At 47.9% G+C, this 16023-nt stretch overlaps 1 protein-coding gene and 1 long non-coding RNA gene across 3 annotated transcripts in view; both read left to right on the plus strand.

The window, feature by feature from the left end:
- LOC127924966 (TBC1 domain family member 30-like) overlaps nucleotides 1–15688 on the plus strand; it is a 114904-nt gene extending 99216 nt beyond the window's left edge. Inside the window, 1 exon segment of the mRNA XM_052509628.1 lies at nucleotides 13449–15688. Coding sequence (XP_052365588.1) covers nucleotides 13449–15688 — 2240 coding nt within the window.
- On the plus strand, nucleotides 6518–12629 carry LOC127924968 (uncharacterized). 2 transcript variants are annotated; one of them, XR_008119430.1, is made up of 4 exons: nucleotides 6518–6603; nucleotides 6764–6796; nucleotides 8607–8639; nucleotides 12564–12629. It is a non-coding gene; the product is annotated as an uncharacterized LOC127924968 (long non-coding RNA). The 2 variants fall into 2 exon arrangements; XR_008119429.1 differs by lacking the exon at nucleotides 12564–12629 and adding an exon at nucleotides 9952–10045.
- Nucleotides 15689–16023: the final 335 nt, after the last annotated feature.

A 16023-nucleotide genomic window follows, 5' to 3' on the forward strand; every position in this document is an offset into this window, starting at 1 on the left:
CTGTCAACTCTACACACACACACACACTGTCAACTCTACACACACACACACTGTCAACTCTCACACACACACTGTCAACTCACACACACTGTCAACTCTACACACACACACACACTGTCAACACTCAACACACACACACACTGTCAACTCTACACACAACACACACTGTCAACTCTCACACACACACTGTCACACACACACTGTCAACTCTACACACACACTGTCAACTCTACTCACACACTGTCAACTCTACACTACACACACTGTCAACTCTACTCACACACACACTGTCAACTCTACACACACACACACTGTCAACTCTACACACACACACACACTGTCAACTCTACACACACACACACTGTCAACTCTACTCACACACACTGTCAACTCTACTCACACACTGTCAACTCTACATACACACACACTGTCAACTCTACACACACACACACTGTCAACTCACACACACACACTGTCAACTCTACACACACACTGTCAACACTGTCACACTCTCAACACATACACACACTGTCAACTCTACACACACACACACTGTCAACTCTACACACACACACACACTGTCAACTCTACACACACACACACTGTCAACACACACACACTGTCAACTCTACACACACACACACACTGTCAACTCTACACACACACACACTGTCAACTCTACACACACACTGTCAACTCTACATATACACACACTGTCAACTCTACACACACACTGTCAACTCTACACACACACTGTCAACTCTATACACACACTGTCAACTCTACACACACTGTCAACTCTACACACACTGTCAACTCTACACACACTGTCAACTCTACATACACACACTGTCAACTCTACACACACACTGTCAACTCTACACACACACTGTCAACTCTACACACACTGTCAACTCTACACACACACTGTCAACTCTACACACACTGTCAACTCTACACACACTGTCAACTCTACACACACTGTCAACACACTGTCAACTCTACACAACTCTACACACACACTGTCAACTCTACACACACACACACACTGTCAACTCTACACACACACACTGTCAACTCTACACACACACACTGTCAACACACACACTGTCAACTCTACACACACACACACACACACTGTCAACTCTACACACACACACTGTCAACTCTACACACACACACACACTGTCAACTCTACACACACACTGTGGTCCTTCTGTGGCTCAGTTGGTAGAGCATGGCAACTCTACACGCCAGGGTCAACTGGGTTCAACACACTGTCAACCACCCACACGTCAAATGTATGCACACATGACTGTCAAGTCGCTTTGGACAAAAGCGTCAGCTAAATGGCATATATTATTATTATTATTATTACACACACTGTCAACTCTACACACACACACTGTCAACTCTACACACACACTGTCAACTCTACACACACACTATCAACTCTACACACACACTGTCAACTCTACACACACACTGTCAACTCTACACACACACTGTCAAATGTCATGGAAATGTCTTGTATTTACCAAATCATGAGGGCAAACCACACACCAGTCAGAGTTATCATAAAGTCCATCTTTAATTATATGAGCTCCATCACAACCCTGTGACTCTCAGATCAATTCAGTGTCTATCAATGAGTTCTCTGAGAGTCAAATCAAATTTTATTTGTCACATACACATGGTTAGCAGATGTTAATGCGAGTGTAGCGAAATGCTTGTCCTTACACATTGCAACTGAGATCCTTTATAGCAAAGACACACATAGCCAGACAGCATTGGCTATAAATTATTGTTCAGCTTTGTCTCCTAAACTATGTTCTTATCTCGCTCTCAGGACCATAAAACAAAACCTGATCAACATCCATATATCAAATACACCCCTCGTGGACAAGATCACAGAGACACAGTGACTGGCACACAGACATTGTGGAGCCAAGAGATAATTGGTTTAAAAGACATGTTTACATATGAAGACAAGTTTGACCTCTCCCCTCTCTGCGGCCCAACTAACTGACCCCAGGACAGAGAACAGATAACTGCAACCGGCCAACAGTATTATCCAAACATAGACATTCTGATGAGAAGTAACTCACAAGCATATAATGAGAATAAAACATCTTATCTATGTTACCAACTAATTCTGATTATTCCCCAACAGCCCTCACACACCTCTATGTGGTGGTGTCTATAGATGGATAGATTGAGGAGGTGGTGGTGTCTATAGATGGATAGATTGAGGAGGTGGTGGTGTCTATAGATGGATAGATTGAGGAGGTGGTGGTGTCTATAGATGGATAGATTGAGGAGGTGGTGGTGTCTATAGATGGATAGATTGAGGAGGTGGTGGTGTCTATAGATGGATAGATTGAGGTGGTGGTGTCTATAGATGGATAGATTGAGGAGGTGGTGGTGTCTATAGATGGACAGATTGAGGAGGTGGTGGTGCCTATAGATGGATAGATTGAGTAGGTGGTGGTGCCTATAGATGGATAGATTGAGGAGGTGGTGGTGTCTATAGATGGATAGATTGAGGAGGTGGTGGTGTCTATAGATGGATAGATTGAGGAGGTGGTGGTGTCTATAGATGGATAGATTGAGGAGGTGGTGGTGTCTATAGATGGACAGATTGAGGAGAGGTGGTGGTGTCTCTATAGATGGATAGATTGAGGAGGTGGTGGTGTCTATAGATGGATAGATTGAGGAGGTGGTGGTGTCTATAGATGGATAGATTGAGGAGGTGGTGGTGTCTATAGATGGATAGATTGAGGAGGTGGTGGTGTCTATAGATGGATAGATTGAGGAGGTGGTGGTGTCTATAGATAGATGGGTAGTGGTGTCTATAGATGGAGGTGGTGGTGTCTATAGATGGATAGATTGATAGATTGGAGGTGGTGGTGTCTATAGATGGATAGATTGAGGAGGTGGTGGTGTCTATAGATGGATAGATTGAGGAGGTGGTGGTGTCTATAGATGGATAGATTGAGGAGGTGGTGGTGTCTATAGATGGATAGATTGAGGAGGTGGTGGTGTCTATAGATGGATAGATTGAGGAGGTGGTGGTGTCTATAGATGGATAGATTGAGGAGGTGGTGGTGTCTATAGATGGATAGATTGAGGAGGTGGTGGTGTCTATAGATGGATAGATTGAGGAGGTGGTGGTGTCTATAGATGGATAGATTGAGGAGGTGGTGGTGTCTATAGATGGATAGATTGAGGAGGTGGTGGTGTCTATAGATGGATAGATTGAGGAGGTGGTGGTGTCTATAGATGGATAGATTGAGGAGGTGGTGGTGTCTATAGATGGATAGATTGAGGAGGTGGTGGTGTCTATAGATGGATAGATTGAGGAGGTGGTGGTGTCTATAGATGGATAGATTGAGGAGGGTGGTGGTGTGGATAGATGGATAGATTGAGGAGGAGGTGGTGGTGTCTATAGATGGATAGATTGAGGAGGTGGTGGTGTCTATAGATGGATAGATTGAGGAGGTGGTGGTGTCTATAGATGGATAGATTGAGGAGGTGGTGGTGTCTATAGATGGATAGATGGATGGTGATTGAGGAGGTGGTGGTGTCTATAGATGGATAGATTGAGGAGGTGGTGGTGTCTATAGATGGATAGATTGAGGAGGTGGTGGTGTCTGTAGATGGATAGATTGAGGAGGTGGTGGTGTCTGTAGATAGATGGATAGATTGAGGAGGTGGTGGTGTCTGTAGATGGATAGATTGAGGAGGTGGTGGTGTCTGTAGATGGATAGATTGAGGAGGTGGTGGTGTCTATAGATGGATAGATTGAGGAGGTGGTGGTGTCTATAGATGGATAGATTGAGGAGGTGGTGGTGTCTATAGATGGATAGATTGAGGAGGTGGTGGTGTCTATAGATGGATAGATTGATTGTCTATAGAGGAGGTGGTGGTGTCTATAGATGGATAGATTGAGGAGGTGGTGGTGTCTATAGATGGATAGATTGAGGAGGTGGTGGTGTCTATAGATGGATAGATTGAGGAGGTGGTGGTGTCTATAGATGGATAGATTGAGGAGGTGGTGGTGGTGGTGGTGTCTATAGATGGATAGATTGAGGAGGTGGTGGTGTCTATAGATGGATAGATTGAGGAGGTGGTGGTGTCTATAGATGGATAGATTGAGGAGGTGGTGGTGTCTATAGATGGATAGATTGAGGAGGTGGTGGTGTCTATAGATGGATAGATTGAGGAGGTGGTGGTGTCTATAGATGGATAGATTGAGGAGGTGGTGGTGTCTATAGATGGATAGATTGAGGAGGTGGTGGTGTCTATAGATGGATAGATTGAGGAGGTGGTGGTGTCTATAGATGGATAGATTGAGGAGGTGGTGGTGTCTGTAGATGGATAGATTGAGGAGGTGGTGGTGTCTATAGATGGATAGATTGAGGAGGTGGTGGTGTCTGTAGATGGATAGATTGAGGAGGTGGTGGTGTCTATAGATGGATAGATTGAGGAGGTGGTGGTGTCTGTAGATGGATAGATTGAGGAGGTGGTGGTGTCTGTAGATGGATAGATTGAGGAGGTGGTGGTGTCTATAGATGGATAGATTGAGGAGGTGGTGGTGTCTGTAGATGGATAGATTGAGGAGGTGGTGGTGTCTGTAGATGGATAGATTGAGGAGGTGGTGGTGTCTGTAGATGGATAGATTGAGGAGGTGGTGGTGTCTATAGATGGATAGATTGAGGAGGTGGTGGTGTCTATAGATGGATAGATTGAGGAGGTGGTGGTGTCTATAGATGGATAGATTGAGGAGGTGGTGGTGTCTATAGATGGATAGATTGAGGAGGTGGTGGTGTCTATAGATGGATAGATTGAGGAGGTGGTGGTGTCTGTAGATGGATAGATTGAGGAGGTGGTGGTGTCCATAGATGGATAGATTGAGGAGGTGGTGGTGTCTATAGATGGATAGATTGAGGAGGTGGTGGTGTCCATAGATGGATAGATTGAGGAGGTGGTGGTGTCTATAGATGGATAGATTGAGGAGGTGGTGGTGTCTATAGATGGATAGATTGAGGAGGTGGTGGTGTCTATAGATGGATAGATTGAGGAGGTGGTGGTGTCTATAGATGGATAGATTGAGGTGGTGGTGTCTATAGATGGATAGTGGTGGTGTCTATAGATGGATAGATTGAGGAGGTGGTGGTGTCTATAGATGGATAGATTGAGGAGGTGGTGGTGTCTGTAGATGGATAGATTGAGGAGGTGGTGGTGATAGATGGATAGATTGAGGAGGTGGTGGTGTCTGTAGATGGATAGATTGAGGAGGTGGTGATGTCTATAGATGGATAGATTGAGGAGGTGGTGGTGTCTATAGATGGATAGATTGAGGAGGTGGTGGTGTCTATAGATGGATAGATTGAGGAGGTGGTGGTGTCTATAGATGGATAGATTGAGGAGGTGGTGGTGTCTATAGATGGATAGATTGAGGAGGTGGTGGTGTCTGTAGATGGATAGATTGAGGAGGTGGTGGTGTCTGTAGATGGATAGATTGAGGAGGTGGTGGTGTCTATAGATGGATAGATTGAGGAGGTGGTGGTGTCTATAGATGGATAGATTGAGGAGGTGGTGGTGTCTGTAGATGGATAGATTGAGGAGGTGGTGGTGTCTGTAGATGGATAGATTGAGGAGGTGGTGGTGTCTATAGATGGATAGATTGAGGAGGTGGTGGTGTCTGTAGATGGATAGATTGAGGAGGTGGTGATGTCTATAGATGGATAGATTGAGGAGGTGGTGGTGTCTATAGATGGATAGATTGAGGAGGTGGTGGTGTCTATAGATGGATAGATTGAGGAGGTGGTGGTGTCTATAGATGGATAGATTGAGGAGGTGGTGGTGTCTATAGATGGATAGATTGAGGAGGTGGTGATGTCTATAGATGGATAGATTGAGGAGGTGGTGGTGTCTATAGATGGATAGATTGAGGAGGTGGTGGTGTCTATAGATGGATAGATTGAGGAGGTGGTGGTGTCTATAGATGGATAGATTGAGGAGGTGGTGGTGTCTATAGATGGATAGATTGAGGAGGTGGTGGTGTCTATAGATGGATAGATTGAGGAGGTGGTGGTGTCTATAGATGGATAGATTGAGGAGGTGGTGGTGTCTATAGATGGATAGATTGAGGAGGTGGTGGTGTCTATAGATGGATAGATTGAGGAGGTGGTGGTGTCTATAGATGGATAGATGGAGGAGGAGGTGGTGGTGTCTATAGATGGATAGATTGAGGAGGTGGTGGTGTGAGGAGGTGGTGGTGTCTATAGATGGATAGATTGAGGAGGTGGTGGTGTCTATAGATGGATAGATTGAGGAGGTGGTGGTGTCTATAGATGGATTAGATTGGAGGAGGTGGTGGTGTCTATAGATGGATAGATTGAGGAGGTGGTGGTGTCTATAGATGGATAGATTGAGGAGGTGGTGATGTCTGTATAGATTGAGGAGGTGGTGGTGTCTGTAGATGGATAGATTGAGGAGGTGGTGGTGTCTATAGATGGATAGATTGAGGAGGTGGTGGTGTCTATAGATGGATAGATTGAGGAGGTGGTGGTGTCCATAGATGGATAGATTGAGGAGGTGGTGGTGTCTATAGATGGATAGATTGAGGAGGTGGTGGTGTCTATAGATGGATAGATTGAGGAGGTGGTGATGTCCATAGATGGATAGATTGAGGAGGTGGTGGTGTCTATAGATGGATAGATTGTGTCTATAGACTGTAGATGGATAGATTGAGGAGGTGGTGGTGTCCATAGATGGATAGATTGAGGAGGTGGTGGTGTCTGTAGATGGATAGATTGAGGAGGTGGTGGTGTCTATAGATGGATAGATTGAGTGAGGTGGTGGTGTCTGTAGATGGATAGATTGAGGAGGTGGTGGTGTCTATAGATGGATAGATTGAGGAGGTGGTGGTGTCTATAGATGGATAGATTGAGGAGGTGGTGGTGTCTATAGATGGATAGATGGATGGATTGAGGAGGTGGTGGTGTCTATAGATGGATAGATTGAGGAGGTGGTGATGTCTATAGATGGATAGATTGAGGAGGTGGTGGTGTCTATAGATGGATAGATTGAGGAGGTGGTGGTGTCTGTAGATGGATAGATTGAGGAGGTGGTGGTGTCTAGATGGAGATGGATAGATTGAGGAGGTGGTGGTGTCTATAGATGGACAGATTGAGGAGGTGGTGGTGTCTATAGATGGATAGATTGAGGAGGTGGTGGTGTCTGTAGATGGATAGATTGAGGAGGTGGTGGTGTCTGTAGATGGATAGATTGAGGAGGTGGTGGTGTCTGTAGATGGATGAGATTGAGGAGGTGGTGGTGTCTGTAGATGGATAGATTGAGGAGGTGGTGGTGTCTGGATAGATTGGATAGATGTGATAGATGGAGGAGGTGGTGGTGTCTGTAGATGGATAGATTGAGGAGGTGGTGGTGTCTATAGATGGATAGGATGGTGGTGATAGATGGAGATTGAGGTGGTGGTGTCTATAGATGGATAGATTGAGGAGGTGGTGGTGTCTGTAGATGGATAGATTGAGGAGGTGGTGGTGTCTATAGATGGATAGATTGAGGAGGTGGTGGTGTCTATAGATGGATAGATTGAGGAGGTGGTGGTGTCTATAGATGGATAGATTGAGGAGGTGGTGGTGTCTATAGATGGATAGATTGAGGAGGTGGTGGTGTCTATAGATGGATAGATTGAGGAGGTGGTGGTGTCTATAGATGGATAGATTGAGGAGGTGGTGATGTCTATAGATGGATAGATTGAGGAGGTGGTGGTGTCTATAGATGGATAGATTGAGGAGGTGGTGGTGTCTATAGATGGATAGATTGATTGAGGAGGTGGTGGTGTCTATAGATGGATAGATTGAGGAGGTGGTGGTGTCTATAGATGGATAGATTGAGGAGGTGGTGATGTCTATAGATGGATAGATTGAGGAGGTGGTGGTGTCTATAGATGGATAGATTGAGGAGGTGGTGGTGTCTGTAGATGGATAGATTGAGGAGGTGGTGGTGTCTATAGATGGATAGATTGAGGAGGTGGTGGTGTCTATAGATGGATAGATTGAGGAGGTGGTGGTGTCTGTAGATGGATATGTTGAGGAGGTGGTGGTGTCTATAGATGGATAGATTGAGGAGGTGGTGGTGTCTGTAGATGGATAGATTGAGGAGGTGGTGGTGTCTGTAGATGGATAGATTGAGGAGGTGATGGATGTCTATAGATGGATAGATTGAGGAGGTGGTGGTGTCATAGATGGATAGATTGAGGAGGTGGTGGTGTCTATAGATGGATAGATTGAGGAGGTGGTGGTGTCTGTAGATGGATAGATTGAGGAGGTGGTGGTGTCTATAGATGGATAGATTGAGGAGGTGGTGGTGTCTGTAGATGGATATGATTGAGGAGGTGGTGGTGTCTATAGATGGATAGATTGAGGAGGTGGTGGTGTCTATAGATGGATAGATTGAGGTGGTGGTGTCCATAGATGCTGATGTCTATAGATGGATAGATTGAGGAGGTGGTGGTGTCTATAGATGGATAGATTGAGGAGGTGGTGGTGTCTATAGATGGATAGATTGAGGAGGTGGTGGTGTCCATAGATGGATAGATTGAGGAGGTGGTGATGTCTATAGATGGATAGATTGAGGAGGTGGTGGTGTCTATAGATGGATAGATTGAGGAGGTGGTGGTGTCTATAGATGGATAGATTGAGGAGGTGGTGGTGTCCATAGATGGATAGATTGATGGGAGGTGGTGGTGTCTATAGATGGATAGATTGAGGAGGTGGTGGTGTCTATAGATGGATAGATTGAGGAGGTGGTGGTGTCCTGTAGATGGATAGATTGAGGAGGTGGTGGTGTCTATAGATGGATAGATTGAGGAGGTGGTGGTGTCTGTAGATGGATAGATTGAGGAGGTGGTGGTGTCTAGATAGATGGATAGATTGAGGAGGTGGTGGTGTCTATAGATGGATAGATTGAGGAGGTGGTGGTGTCTATAGATGGATAGATGGAGGAGGTGGTGGTGTCTATAGATGGATAGATTGAGGAGGTGGTGGTGTCTGTAGATGGATAGATTGAGGAGGTGGTGGTGTCTATAGATGGATAGATTGAGGAGGTGGTGGTGTCTATAGATGGATAGATTGAGGATTGTGTATAGAGGTAGATTGAGTCTAGGTAGATGGATAGATGGATAGATTGAGGAGGTGGTGGTGTCTATAGATGGATAGATTGAGGAGGTGGTGGTGTCTATAGATGATGAGGAGGTGGTGTCTATAGATGGATAGATTGAGGTGGTGGATGTCTATAGATAGATGGATAGAACTATAGATGGAGGTGGTGGTGTCTATAGATGGATATATTGAGGAGGTGGTGATGTCTGTAGATGGATATATTGAGGAGGTGGTGGTGTCTATAGATGGATAGATTGAGGAGGTGGTGGTGTCTGTAGATGGATAGATTGAGGAGGTGGTGGTGTCTATAGATGGATAGATTGAGGAGGTGGTGATGTCTATAGATGGATATATTGAGGAGGTGGTGATGTCTATAGATGGATATGTTGAGGAGGTGGTGATGTCTATAGATGGATATGTTGAGGAGGTGGTGGTGTCTATAGATGGATATATTGAGGAGGTGGTGGTGTCTATAGATGGATAGATTGAGGAGGTGGTGATGTCTATAGATGGATAGATTGAGGAGGTGGTGGTGTCTATAGATGGATAGATTGAGGAGGTGGTGGTGTCTGTAGATGGATAGATTGAGGAGGTGGTGTGTCTATAGATGGATAGATTGAGGAGGTGGTGGTGTCTATAGATGGATAGATTGAGGAGGTGGTGGTGTCTATAGATGGATCTGATTGAGGAGGTGGTGATGTCTATAGATGGATAGATTGAGGAGGTGGTGATGTCTATAGATGGATAGATTGAGGAGGTGGTGGTGTCTGTAGATGGATAGATTGAGGAGGTGGTGGTGTCTGTAGATGGATAGATTGAGGAGGTGGTGGTGTCTATAGATGGATAGATTGAGGAGGTGGTGGTGTCTGTAGATGGATAGATTGAGGAGGTGGTGATGTCCATAGAGATGGATAGGTGGTTGAGGAGGTGGTGGTGTCTATAGATGGATAGATTGAGGAGGTGGTGGTGTCTATAGATGGATAGATTGAGGTGGTGGTGTCTATAGATGGATAGATTGAGGAGGTGGTGGTGTCTATAGATGGATAGATTGAGGAGGTGGTGGTGTCTAGATGGATAGATTGGGTAGTGTCTATAGATGGATAGATTGAGGAGGTGGTGGTGTCTATAGATGGATAGATTGAGGATAGATTGAGGTGGTGGGTGTCTATAGATGGATAGATTGAGGAGGTGGTGGTGTCTATAGATGGATAGATTGAGGAGGTGGTGATGTCTATAGATGGATAGATTGAGGAGGTGGTGGTGTCTATAGATGGATAGATTGAGGAGGTGGTGGTGTCTGTAGATGGATAGATTGAGGAGGTGGTGGTGTCTATAGATGGATAGATGGATAGATTGAGGAGGTGGTGGTGTCTATAGATGGATAGATTGAGGAGGTGGTGGTGTCTATAGATGGATAGATTGAGGAGGTGGTGGTGTCTATAGATGGATAGATTGAGGAGGTGGTGGTGTCTATAGATGGATAGATTGAGGAGGTGGTGATGTCTATAGATGGATAGATTGAGGAGGTGGTGGTGTCTATAGATGGATAGATTGAGGAGGTGGTGGTGTCTATAGATGGATAGATTGAGGAGGTGGTGGTGTCTATAGATGGATAGATTGAGGAGGTGGTGGTGTCTATAGATGGATTGAGGAGGTGGTGGTGATGGATAGATTGAGGAGGTGGTGGTGTCTATAGATGGATAGATTGAGGAGGTGGTGGTGTCTGTAGATGGATAGATTGAGGAGGTGGTGGTGTCTATAGATGGATAGATTGAGGAGGTGGTGGTGTCTATAGATGGATAGATTGAGGAGGTGGTGATGTCTATAGATGGATAGATTGAGGAGGTGGTGGTGTCTGTAGATGGATAGATTGAGGAGGTGGTGGTGTCTATAGATGGATAGATTGAGGAGGTGGTGGTGTCTATAGATGGATAGATTGAGGAGGTGGTGGTGTCTGTAGATGGATAGATTGAGGAGGTGGTGGTGTCTATAGATGGATAGATTGAGGAGGTGGTTGTGTCTATAGATGGATAGATTGAGGAGGTGGTGGTGTCTATAGATGGATAGATTGAGGAGGTGGTGGTGTCTATAGATGGATAGATTGAGGAGGTGGTGGTGTCTATAGATGGATAGATTGAGGAGGTGGTGGTGTCTGTAGATGGATAGATTGAGGAGGTGGTGGTGTCTATAGATGGATAGATTGAGGAGGTGGTGGTGTCTGTAGATGGATAGATTGAGGAGGTGGTGGTGTCTATAGATGGATAGATTGAGGAGGTGGTGGTGTCTATAGATGGATAGATTGAGGAGGTGGTGGTGTCTATAGATGGATAGATTGAGGAGGTGGTGGTGTCTATAGATGGATAGATTGAGGAGGTGGTGGTGTCTATAGATGGATAGATTGAGGAGGTGGTGATGTCTATAGATGGATAGATTGAGGAGGTGGTGGTGTCTATAGATGGATAGATTGAGGAGGTGGTGGTGTCTATAGATGGATAGATTGAGGAGGTGGTGGTGTCTGTAGATGGATAGATTGAGGAGGTGGTGGTGTCTATAGATGGATAGATTGAGGAGGTGGTGGTGTCTATAGATGGATAGATTGAGGAGGTGGTGGTGTCTATAGATGGATAGATTGAGGAGGTGGTGGTGTCTATAGATGGATAGATTGAGGAGGTGGTGGTGTCTATAGATGGATAGATTGAGGAGGTGGTGGTGTCTGTAGATGGATAGATTGAGGAGGTGGTGGTGTCTATAGATGGATAGATTGAGGAGGTGGTGGTGTCTATAGATGGATAGATTGAGGAGGTGGTGGTGTCTGTAGATGGATAGATTGAGGAGGTGGTGGTGTCTATAGATGGATAGATAGATGAGGAGGTGGTGGTGTCTATAGATGGATAGATTGAGGAGGTGGTGGTGTCTATAGATGGATAGATTGAGGAGGTGGTGGTGTCTATAGATGGATAGATTGAGGAGATTGTGGTGGTGTCTATAGATGGATAGATTGAGGAGGTGGTGGTGTCTGTAGATGGATAGATTGAGGAGGTGGTGGTGTCTATAGATGGATAGATTGAGGAGGTGGTGGTGTCTATAGATGGATAGATTGAGGAGGTGGTGGTGTCTATAGATGGATAGATTGAGGAGGTGGTGGTGTCTATAGATGGATAGATTGAGGAGGTGGTGGTGTCTATAGATGGATAGATTGAGGAGGTGGTGGTGTCTATAGATGGATAGATTGAGGAGGTGGTGGTGTCTATAGATGGATAGATTGAGGAGGTGGTGATGTCTATAGATGGATAGATTGAGGAGGTGGTGGTGTCTGTAGATGGATAGATTGAGGAGGTGGTGGTGTCTATAGATGGATAGATTGAGGAGGTGGTGGTGTCTGTAGATGGATAGATTGAGGAGGTGGTGGTGTCTGTAGATGGATAGATTGAGGAGGTGGTGGTGTCTGTAGATGGATAGATTGAGAGGTGGTGGTGTCTATAGATGGATAGATCTGATAGATTGATTGGAGGTGGTGGTGTCTATAGATGGATAGATTGAGGAGGTGGTGGTGTCTATAGATGCATAGATTGAGGAGGTGGTGGTGTCTATAGATGGATAGATTGAGGAGGTGGTGGTGTCTATAGATGGATAGATTCAGGATCTGCTGTTAGCTGGTCTGGCGTTGGATGGTGCTGGTCTGGGGTTGGATGGTGCTGGTCTGGCGTTGGATGGTGCTGGTCTGGCGTTGGATGGTGCTGGTCTGGCGTTGGATGGTGCTGGTCTGGCGTTGGATGGTGCTGGTCTGGCGTTGGATGGTGCTGGTCTGGCGTTGGATGGTGCTGGCTCTTCTCTGTGACTGACAGGAGAGTGTCATTCTGTCTGGCCTGTTGGCTCCCCATCTAAACACGGCATCACTTAATAGGAATCTACTACTTGTGTAACAGACTTCCATTGGATTTGGCTCCCGAGCTTCTTTTCCCCAAACTATTTTTCTAACTCCCAGATGTGTCTGTCTTCAGTAATCAGGACTCAAAGCTCCTTATAACCCAAAGCAGTATTTTATGTAACTCTGTAAGCTTCTTCATCTGGTTCCCGTGATAAATGTAAGCTCTGCGCTGAGGTCTGAGGTTGGGGCAGAGCCAGATTGTTGTCTTAATGCTAGATGTTTCTTATTGCTGCATGTGGAATCCTCTTTATATTCACGTCATGCTATGGTGTTATTACAGTCCTGCTGCTGCAGTAGGCATTGACCTGTGTGTGTTCTCTCTGTAGATAGATGTCCAGCCACCAGCGTGTTAGCATCTCAGCTACATCCTTCTCCTGTCGTCAACCACCTGTTGCTAGGCAGGAAGCCCAGGAACAGCCTGAAACACTCTCCCTCCAGCCTGCGAGGTGTCCCCCTGCCTCAGGCACAGTCCAGCCCTGCCACCCCTGGCCCCGCCCCTAACCCCACCCCTAGCGGGGAGAGGGGGAGGAACAGACTGGTATCTCATGCTGAAGACTGTCAGAGCAGGGTGGGGTCCCCCTGGCGTGCCCACGTACGTGCCCACCGCAGGAACATAGCCCGGGCACGGGTACAGCTAGGGTTTGGAGACATGGAGGACAGACACCCTCATCAGACGGAGGAGGACAGACACCCTCATCAGACGGAGGAGGACAGACACCCTCATCAGACGGAGGAGGACAGACACCCTCATCAGACGGAGGAGGACAGACACCCTCACCAGACGGAGGAGGACAGACACCCTCACCAGACGGAGGAGGACAGACACCCTCACCAGACGGAGGAGGACAGACACCCTCACCAGACGGAGGAGGACAGACACCCTCACCAGACGGAGGAGGACAGACACCCTCACCAGACGGAGGAGGACAGACACCCTCACCAGACGGAGGAGGACAGACACCCTCATCAGACGGAGGAGGACAGACACCCTCATCAGACGGAGGAGGACAGACACCCTCATCAGACGGAGGAGGACAGACGCCCTCATCAGACGGAGGAGGACAGACGCCCTCATCAGACGGAGGAGGACAGACGCCCTCATCAGACGGAGGAGGACAGACGCCCTCATCAGACGGAGGAGGACAGACGCCCTCATCAGACGGAGGAGGACAGACGCCCTCACCAGACGGAGGAGGACAGACACCCTCACCAGACGGAGGAGGACAGACACCCTCATCAGACGGAGGAGGACAGACGCCCTCACCAGACGGAGGAGGACAGACACCCTCATCAGACGGAGGAGGACAGACGCCCTCACCAGACGGAGGAGGACAGACGCCCTCACCAGACGGAGGAGGACAGACGCCCTCACCAGACGGAGGAGGACAGACGCCCTCACCAGACGGAGGAGGACAGACGCCCTCACCAGACGGAGGAGGACAGACGCCCTCACCAGACGGAGGAGGACAGACGCCCTCACCAGACGGAGGAGGACAGACACCCTCACCAGACGGAGGAGGACAGACGCCCTCACCAGACGGAGGAGGACAGACGCCCTCACCAGACGGAGGAGGACAGACGCCCTCACCAGACGGAGGAGGACAGACACCCTCACCAGACGGAGGAGGACAGACACCCTCACCAGACGGAGGAGGACAGACACCCTCACCAGATGGAGGAGAGAGATGGAGTGGGTGAGGGAAAGGCTGATGATGATGAGGGTAGTCACCTCCCTGTGTCTCCTGCCCAGGCCTCCAGTAAGGAGGTGCCAGCTGTGGTGGAAGAGGAGGAGCACCTGTTGTCTCTAGAGCTGGACTCTGGATCAGAACTAAACCAGACCCCACCTCTACTACCCTGCTCTCCTAGAGAGACTGACCCAGACACACTACCCTCCTCTCCTAGAGAGACTGACCCAGACACACTACCCTCCTCTCCTAGAGAGACTGACCCAGACACACTACCCTCCTCTCCTAGAGAGACTGACCCAGACACACTACCCTCCTCTCCTAGAGAGACTGACCCAGACACACTACCCTCCTCTCCTAGAGAGACTGACCCAGACACACTACCCTCCTCTCCTAGAGAGACTGACCCAGACACACTACCCTGCTCTCCTACAGAGACTGACCCAGACACACTACCCTCCTCTCCTAGAGGGACTGACCCAGACACACTACCCTGCTCTCCTAGAGAGACTGACCCAGACACACTACCCTCCTCTCCTAGAGAGACTGACCCAGACACACTACCCTGCTCTCCTAGAGGGACTGACCCAGACACACTACCCTCCTCTCCCACCATCCCAGAGCTACCTGTCCTGCCTCCTCTTCCTCGACCACCCTCATCACACCACCACCACCATCAACAGTCTGACCCTTCAATCTCCTCTCAGAACATCTACTGTATGAGACTCTCTCCTGGTAGCCCTGTTACCCTCACTAACCCCCCTACTCCTTTTACCCTCTCTAACCCCCCTCCCCCTGTTACCCTCACTAACCCCCTTTTACCCTCTCTAACCCCCTCCCCTGTTACCCTCACTAACCCCCTCCCCTGTTACCCTCTCTAACCCCCTCCCCTGTTACCCTCACTAACCCCCTCCCCTGTTACCCTCACTAACCCCCTCCCCTGTTACCCCTCACTAACCCCCTCCCCTGTTACCCTCACTAACCCCCTCCCCTGTTACCCTCACTAACCCCCTCCCCCTACCCTCTCTAACCCCCCTCCCCCTGTTACCCTCACTAACCCCCTCCTCCCCTCTCTAACCCCCTGTTCCCTCTCTTACCCCCCCCCTGTTACCCTCACTAACCCCCTCCTCCCCTCTCTAACCCCCCACCCCCTGTTACCCTCACTAACCCCCTCCTCCCCTCTCTAACCCCCTGTTACCCTCACTAACCCCCTCCT

This window comes from Oncorhynchus keta, unplaced genomic scaffold, assembly GCF_023373465.1.
Source record: "Oncorhynchus keta strain PuntledgeMale-10-30-2019 unplaced genomic scaffold, Oket_V2 Un_contig_4832_pilon_pilon, whole genome shotgun sequence".
Classification (NCBI taxonomy): Eukaryota; Metazoa; Chordata; class Actinopteri; order Salmoniformes; family Salmonidae; genus Oncorhynchus; species Oncorhynchus keta.